Source organism: Prosopis cineraria, unplaced genomic scaffold, assembly GCF_029017545.1.
Source record: "Prosopis cineraria cultivar Desert tree isolate PC_DT_omini unplaced genomic scaffold, ASM2901754v1 PC3, whole genome shotgun sequence".
NCBI classification, from domain to species: domain Eukaryota; kingdom Viridiplantae; phylum Streptophyta; class Magnoliopsida; order Fabales; family Fabaceae; genus Prosopis; species Prosopis cineraria.
In genome coordinates this window covers 13,343,606-13,351,594 of record NW_026555334.1, presented here as the reverse complement: position 1 = coordinate 13,351,594, position 7,989 = coordinate 13,343,606, and the positions used below count along the sequence as shown (strand labels likewise).

At 33.6% G+C, this 7,989-nt stretch overlaps 1 protein-coding gene across 3 annotated transcripts; it reads left to right on the top strand.

Moving 5' to 3' along the window:
• Positions 1–1,142: 1,142 nt before the first annotated feature.
• LOC129304804 (dof zinc finger protein DOF1.4-like) lies at positions 1,143–4,116 on the top strand. 3 transcript variants are annotated; one of them, XR_008591783.1, is made up of 3 exons: positions 1,143–1,279; positions 1,876–3,099; positions 3,535–4,116. XR_008591783.1 is itself a non-coding variant. In XM_054944605.1 (2 exons), exons 1-2 carry the CDS (start codon positions 1,628–1,630, stop codon positions 2,695–2,697), a joined length of 882 nt encoding a protein of 293 aa, XP_054800580.1. In that variant the 5' UTR covers positions 1,320–1,627; the 3' UTR covers positions 2,698–3,357. The 3 variants fall into 3 exon arrangements, 1 of the variants encoding a protein (XP_054800580.1); XR_008591782.1 differs by having other exon boundaries at positions 3,501–4,116; XM_054944605.1 differs by lacking the exons at positions 1,143–1,279; positions 3,535–4,116 and adding an exon at positions 1,320–1,687 and having other exon boundaries at positions 1,876–3,357.
• The last annotated feature ends 3,873 nt before the right edge of the window (positions 4,117–7,989 follow it).

Sequence of the window (7,989 nt, the reverse complement as noted above, 5' to 3'; positions counted from 1 at the left end):
TAATGGTCAAAGAAGCCAAACCCACTTCACTTTATTCACCCAGGTAGCAGGAAAAAAGTAGTAGTTTCTTGTTTAGAATTGCATCCTGATGACTAATATTATTATAATCAGACAAATTCAATTACCAAGGTTGAAATGAGAGAACAAGTCTGCTGTAGAATAATGATGGGGCGATAAGGAGGAGGAGGAGATCCCTTGGGAGACTACAAAATCCAATTGTTCCCTCATCTCTGCTTTGCTTTATTCTTCTTTTATTCTTTTTCCCCTTAGAAGCTGAGCTGCCCGCCACATGGTTCTGCACATCAGGACTCTCTCCCTCTTCCTCTTCTGACACCCCATTAACGGTTTATTGTGTTTGATGAGAAAAACAAATCAACAACGAAATTCTCTTGGGCGACTGTATGAGGTGAGAGAAAGTAAAGCACAAAACTCTTCACAGTCAAAGTGCTATCTTCCACTTGGTTAGCACGGAGAATTTGGATAAGAGTTCTTGGTTTAGATGGGATCCGATTGGTAAGTATGCCTTATCAGATCCCATGACGCTCTCAATAATAACTAATTGAGTATCCACTACTTGAGAAAATTGTTCGCGGTCCAGGCTTGTATATCCAGATAAGCAAACGAATGGACAAAGACACCAACGCCACCTGTTGTACCAACATTAAGGACAACAAAAACATAAAAACTAAAGCATGAAATGTTAAAGGACACAAGAACTAACCTGGCTGAGTCACAGGCAAGAAAAGCAATTTTTATTCTACAAATGAATTGTATCATTAGAAATGTCTACCCTTTTTATCGCTAGCTGAACAAAAGAAAAAAGAATCATAAAATAGTGTTAACCTTCCACATTCAAAATTTCAAATCATACGTTACATGGTGCTTTTTGTCCCTTTAGTTTGGAACTTCCAGCAGTCCACAACACAATAGTTCTCACCTATCATCAGTTTTCTGCCCAAAAAAGAAAACAAGCATATATTTTTTCTTGCTTAATTTACTAATCCCCGTTGCCTATAAATGATTGATCAAATATTTTCCATCTTCTATACGCAATACTTTATGTTAAATTTATTGAAATCTAGAATGAACATCGTCATTAGACCGTTACTAGACTAAATAAAAATGATAGAAGTGAGATTTGCTCTATAGACTGCATCATTTTGGGTGCTTCTGCATGCATCTCTCTCTCTCTCTCTCCCTCTCTCTCTCTCTCTCTCTCTCTCTGCAGAGAAATGTTACGCGGTGTTGGGAGGGAGTAATAGTCTCCTCACAAATCAAGGTTCTCTTTTCTTTCTTGAACCATTCAAGATTCACCTCCCATTCTGCTTTACCTGTCTGTCTTCTTCTTGGATTTCGAATGTCTGTCTTATATTCCTTTCTAATATTCTAACTTTGGTTATTATAAAAAAATCCTAATTCGATTTTAGACCAGACCCATCACGTGAAACTATACAGCCTGATCACTCGCATAATTAAATATGTTCGTCTTATAATGTTAAGTCGCTACCGTCCTCCATTATCTCTCCCTGACTTTGTTCATTATTCATTCGTCAACAATTCACTCAGAACACCATTCCAAAACCTTGCTCTATTTTCTTTGTCTGTTTAGTGTTTACTATCTGTTTCAATGTTGGGTAACTGTGAGAAAATGGTGGTCATCCCCGCAACGAATAACGAATGGCCACAGGTCCATCTCTCCCTCCCTCCCTCCCTTCCTCCCTCTCTCTCTCTCTCTGTCAGTCTCAATTATTAGACAAATACACGACCACCACAGTTTTGTTGCATAGCGTTTGGAAGCGAATATCTGTGCTCAACATTCTTCTTATTTTACCCTACAACGCCACCGCCAACCTTTTTCTCTTTTCTTGTTTTCAGACAGGTGATCAAAAGATCTCGATGGGTTCTGCTGGGAGGACGACAATGGAGAAACCTTCAGGTCAGGAGCTTCAGCAGCAGCAACAGTCTCTCAAGTGTCCTCGTTGTGATTCAATCAACACTAAGTTCTGCTACTACAACAACTATAGCTTGTCTCAGCCAAGGCACTTCTGCAAATCTTGCAAGCGATATTGGACCAGAGGAGGCACTCTGAGAAATGTTCCTGTAGGAGGTGGGTGCAGGAAAAACAAGCGAATGAAGCGCCCAGCACCTTCTGCTTCTGATCACACTCCTTCTTCTTCTTCTTCTCCTCCTAGTGCTGCTAATTCAAACCTTCCTTCTCAACCCCACGTCGATAGCCATGTCAATCCTCTGTTTTATGGGTTACCCGGTAACTCGAATTCTGACATGAATCCTCCATTTTCAAGTTTCAATTCTGGGTATGATCATCTTCAACCTCGTCTGAATGGCCTGGGATTGGGTTTTTGCTCTGGGTACGCTTCAAGCGATTCACTTTTCTCGAATTACAACTCCATCTTTGGTAATTCGATCTTCGGTAGTTCTCCTTCAACTTCCATAGCTTCCCTCCTAAGCCCCAGTACTAACCTGCAGCAACAGAAGTTCATCAATGGAGGTGTGAAGGATAATGTTCAAGGAACTAGCACTTTCCAGGGCTTAGAACCACTAGAAAAATTGAAAGTCGATGAAGAAAGACCCAACCAGATCATGGAGCATGGGAGCTTGTTCGATTACTATTCACCCTATTATTGGAACGATCAAACTAATAATGTTGGTCCTTCAGTCACTTCTCTGATCGAGTAAAAACAACAACCTCGCTCTCTCAGACAGACACTCACTCTCTCTCCTCTCGTTTCAATTAGTCATGTTCGGGTCCTTTTCTTTGCAGCTCTATCTATTAATTAGGCCTCTTTTGTTCAATACACTACTTTTTCTTTTTTGGGTCAAAAAGGGGTTGGGTTAAAGATTGAAAAAGATACATATATGAGTAGCTAAAGATGGGAGGAGTTTTGGATCGGAGCGATCATGTCAGCTGCAAATAATATAATCCTCACCCTTGAGGTTGAGAACACTGCTTATATTGCGCTGAGAGGAACCTCGGATCCTCTTCTGTCTCATCGTCAGAGTATTCCCCAATGGAGAGATATCTATCGGAAGTGGAAGTGCGGAAAATCCTTCCTGGTGCAACTTCTCCATAGTTGATCAGTAAGTTGGTATTTGCAGTGTACATATAATTATCATGTCTTCATGTAAGAGACTGGTCTTTTTGCTTCTTACTTTCTTTTATGTATGATGATTAAATTGGGTCGGGGTGGGGGATTTCTATGAGTAAATGAATCTAATATTTGTTCCATTTTTGTGTTCTCTTTTAAGGTTTGTTTTAGACTGGCTAGGTGGGAGTTGGATATATTGGGTATAATTGTGTAAAAGAGAGAGATCGATCATCAGATTATTCACTTTCTATTTGGGTTTGCTCAACTTCTGCTACTCACTGTTCAATAATTCCAAGACGGATTAATCTTTGGTTCTTTCAAAAGAATTGAACTTGTTGATTAATTGTCATTAATTTCTATACAAGTATACATCATAATTCAGGCATTATTCAGGAGTAGGACATTGACTGTAGCCCACCATCTGCAGTGCTGATCTGGAAACCAGAAATACAAGGTGGGGAAAATAGCGTTCACAGTTAGGCTGTACATGCATGCATTATTGTACTATAGGTATTCCGATTCCATACTACAGCCAATTCATTTGAAAAAATTTGCCTTGTGTGTGTACTGTGTAGGGCACATAGCCCTCCACTTTACTGTTCTGGGTTACATTTTCAAACCTTCACAATGTGGATAATATAATATCCTTCGGCGTCATGTGTACGCTAGCTGCTCCTTCACGCCTGACCTTTTTACTTCTTTTCAGTACTTATCTGATCTCTCTCTCTCTCTCTCTCTCTCTCAGTCTCTCTCCTCCCTTTGATCACCGTTTGCGAAATTAAAGCTCTTTCTTTTTTTTTTTTTATTGCTACCCTCTGAATTTCAAACTGGCATTTCATCATATCATGTCTGCTTTTGCAAGTGTTTAGAACACGCTCCAATTTACTTCTTTTAGTGTTATAGTGTTTGACAAATCTTATGTAACTATTTATGGTAGCATTAGGTCCGGTGGTGAACGTCCATCTGGAGCTTCTATATTAAACTACTTATATAATACAGTCCTCTTTTGCATCAGTTCATTGTTAATTCATTTTAATTAATTAATTACGACGTCATAAATTGCATGGCTTTTTCATACTTGGATGGGGCATGCATGGATTGACGAATACCATGGAATAATCTCAAATTTTAAGAATGGGATTTATAACGCAAGAAATTTTAACAATCCGACAAAAGAACTTGATATATAGAAATGAATCTATAAAAATTTATTCGTTTAATAGCATGGAGCTAGTTTTGGTTGATGCTAATGACCTGAATTTGATCTATTCTTTTATATTTTTATATCTAGGTTAAATTCAACTTTTTTTATGAATTTCAGGTCATGTACGTGAACAATATATATAATCTCGTTTTGTTCAAAAGCAATTAACAAAAACTCTCAAATGCAAATAACTCTTTTATTGATAACTATTATGTTATTTTACTGATACAAAATTTAAAGATTCAAAACCTTCTTTATACATTAACGGTGTGTTTGAATCGATGGAGATTTAAATTTAAATTTGGATTGTGATCAAACCCTTGCTTGGATGCACAAGAATTTATAGATTTAAATTCATTCCTTATATATTGTAATTCTTCAGCATTTTAAAATTTCAATCACTTCAAACATTATGTTATCTTCTTGTTTGTATTATTAATACCTCTATGTCTGTCATATCTTTTCTTATTCTTGTCTCTTATCAATAAAAAAAATAGAGTTAAACTCAGTATTTTTAAATTTTTGTTTTCGTTTTGAGTTTCGAACATCGACTCACCTTTCTTTTTTATTTGAAATATTTTAAACTACTCAAATGGATAATTTTAAATAAATGAATTTGAAATATGATATTTAAAAGGTAAGATTTTAAATATAAAATTTAAATTTAAATCTATCAATTCAAATGCTACTTAATTTTGAAATTTAAAACATGGCATGTTATGTAAATGAAACAACATATCTACTAACTATTGTCTACCTAATGAAAAAATACTTGCACAAATTTAAGGTCACAATCACTAGTACAAGTTTGGCTTTTATAAGCAATTTTTTACTCAGTTGTTAGGCAAAAAATGTAGAAAATCAAGACAATGACAATTTTATAATTATAAGCTTGGTTGTTAGACTTTCCATATCAATTTTGTAGGGAACCAATATAGAAAAGATTTTTTACATCAGTTGCCTAGCCGTAGAAAGTGATTAAAATTTTTAAAATTTAAAAAATAATTATTTTTTACATCAATTTTAGTTATAATTTCTACATCATTTCCCTAAAAAATTGATGTAAATAGCTTTTTAAATTTCTTCTTCATCTTTCTCTCCTCACACAAATGTCATTTTTCACGTTTTCTCACCATTTTCCTTGCTTGAAATTACAAATCTTTAATGGTGTTGATCCTCCTCACCTATTCTCATCATTTTCTCAAAACTCTATCTTCTATTTCTCTGAAAATCTCCCTCCCCCTTTTTCATCTTCTCCATTTTCAAATGTACTCATGTTGGTTTCTTCAACCAGTTGCTCATGGTTTTGGTTGAAGCATTGATTCCAAGGACTTTTTTAGGCTCAGATTAGTGAGGTAGGCTTGTTTAATCTTATTCCCACCCTCTAATCTCTTCTTTAAGTTAGTTTTTGTAGAGTTTATAGTTAGGTTTTTCGTTTTTGGAGATACCTAACCATTGAGTCCAAATTTTATGATGATTTTGAGGTTAGGTAAGTGTTATTTAAGTTGTTTTGGTGGTGATCATGATAACGACACTACTACAGAAAGATGTATAATTGATGCCCTATAATTGACGTTTATTTAAAAAAAATGACAAATAAAAAAGGCGGAGAATACTTACGGTTTCTACGAAACAAGCGTCAAATATTTAAGTAAATACTTGACGGTTATTTAAAGATAATCGTCAAGTATATATATTTGATGTTTTTTATAAATAACCGTCATATAAAGCAAAAATTTACACGTCGGTCTTCAATAAACAAACGTCAAATTAATAGTAGAAAAAAAATTAAATTTTTTCACATACTTGACGCTTGTTTTGAAATAATCATCAAGTTTGTCTGCCATATACTTGACGGTTGTTTTAAAACAAGCGTCAAGTATGTAATACTTGACGGTTATTATGAAATAACCGTCAAGTATTGTCATTTAAATTTTCTCCAAATTTCTTTTTCGCTCTCCATTTCTGCAAATCCTTCGTCTTCAGAAACAAATCCAAAGCCACCGAAACTCATTTTTCGTCACTCTAACTGCCAAAAAACACGTTTTCGGTCTCGATTCTTGAGGGGTTTTTGATTCTCGGCCTCCATAAGTCTCGTGGGCACTCGTTCGTTGGGATTCTCGGTCTCTATCACTCTACATCAGACTCTCATCTTTATTTTTTTGCACAGTCGGTGTTCCCTCTTCTTGTTGAGGTAGGTTCTTGCTTTCCCAATCATTAATCTTCATTTTGAATGTATGGGCTGTTGATTTTGATTTTCATACATAATAAAAAATCTGCCTGGTTGGCCGGGCTGACCTTTCTAATATTTTGACTTCAAATTACATTTAAAAATATAAAATATTTTTAATTAAATTTTATTTTTTAATAAAAGAATTATTTACCTTCAAATTAATTTTATTTTTTTATTTTTATCTCTATTAAACAACCTATAATAAATATAAAGTTATTATCAATAGAAATACTTTTAAAAAAAAGGTAATTATTACATTTTGAAAAACTAAAAAATGTCTTATATTTTTTAACATTTAACTCTTTAAAAAAAATTAGAGTAAGTAAATAATTCTGCTCAGACACGCTGAGTGGATACTTCCTTTTTATCCCAAAAAAAAATTGCCACTTTCTAAATGTGTTTTGATTTAAAATGGCGATTAGTGCTACCAGCATTTCAGGTGGACCTATACAGAAAATGTAATACATAATAAATGTGAAATCATGAGTTTTTCTATGCCTTATGAATTCAACTGTAATATGGTGGGGGAAAGTTGTAAACCTTGAAGCGTGTTGTGGAAATGGCATCTGATAGTGGCAACAATCAAGGAAACAAGAGACTGTTCAACAATTATATATTTGAAAATAATCAAAGATTTGAAGCAGGAGGCTCCAAATTCCCAACCATAATTAGTCGCAGGTAGGGCAGAGAATTTGAGGTGCCATCGTTTCCTCTTGCTGGCCACCACGGTCCAAATTAACCAAAATCAACCAATTTAAGTTGGTGGTTTCTTTTCACACTTGAAGCAGTCACCACTCACCAAGAGTCTGTTTGTTTTTTATTTTAAATTTTTTTTTATTTTTAAGAATAAAAAAATTAAAAAATTGTTTGGTTAAATATTTTCTATTTACTTGTTTGCAAAACTGTTTTCATTTTTTTGTTTTTAAAATAAAAAAATAGAAATAACTTCAAATTGTTTTCGTTTTATTTTTCTTATTTTTAAAATATACTACATTTTATTATTAAAAATTACAATTATGTTGATCAATTTTTATCATAAATTATCATTATTAACCACCTATAATCATCATTATCAGTTTTTTTTTAATTTTAAAACTGTTTTTAAAGTAATAATAACTAAACAGATTTTCATTTTGTGCTGTTTTAAAAAACAATTCTAAAAACTGTATCACAAAACAGTTTTTAAAAATAAAAAATGAGAATAAAAACCAAACAGGCTACAAATATGTCTAGTTTTCTATTTTATATTTTTTAACGTATATGTAATACTCTCTCCAAACTACAATATAAATTATTGTTAACTAATTTATATACACTTCTAAAAAAATAGTCAGTTAAAATCTTAACTTTTTTATAAACTTTTACATCTTTTTAATCATACCCTTGAATATAATAAATATAGCATTTCCTTTATTCAAAATACTTTTAACTGGAAATATATATAT

Excerpts from the sequence above, each read along its gene's own strand:
- LOC129304804 (XM_054944605.1), top strand. The coding sequence starts at position 1,628 with ATGTTGGGTAACTGTGAGAAAATGGTGGTCATCCCCGCAACGAATAAC. Across the intron at positions 1,688-1,875 it reads CGAATAACGAATGGCCACAG|ACAGGTGATCAAAAGATCTC; the intron begins GTCCATCTCTCC and ends TCTTGTTTTCAG.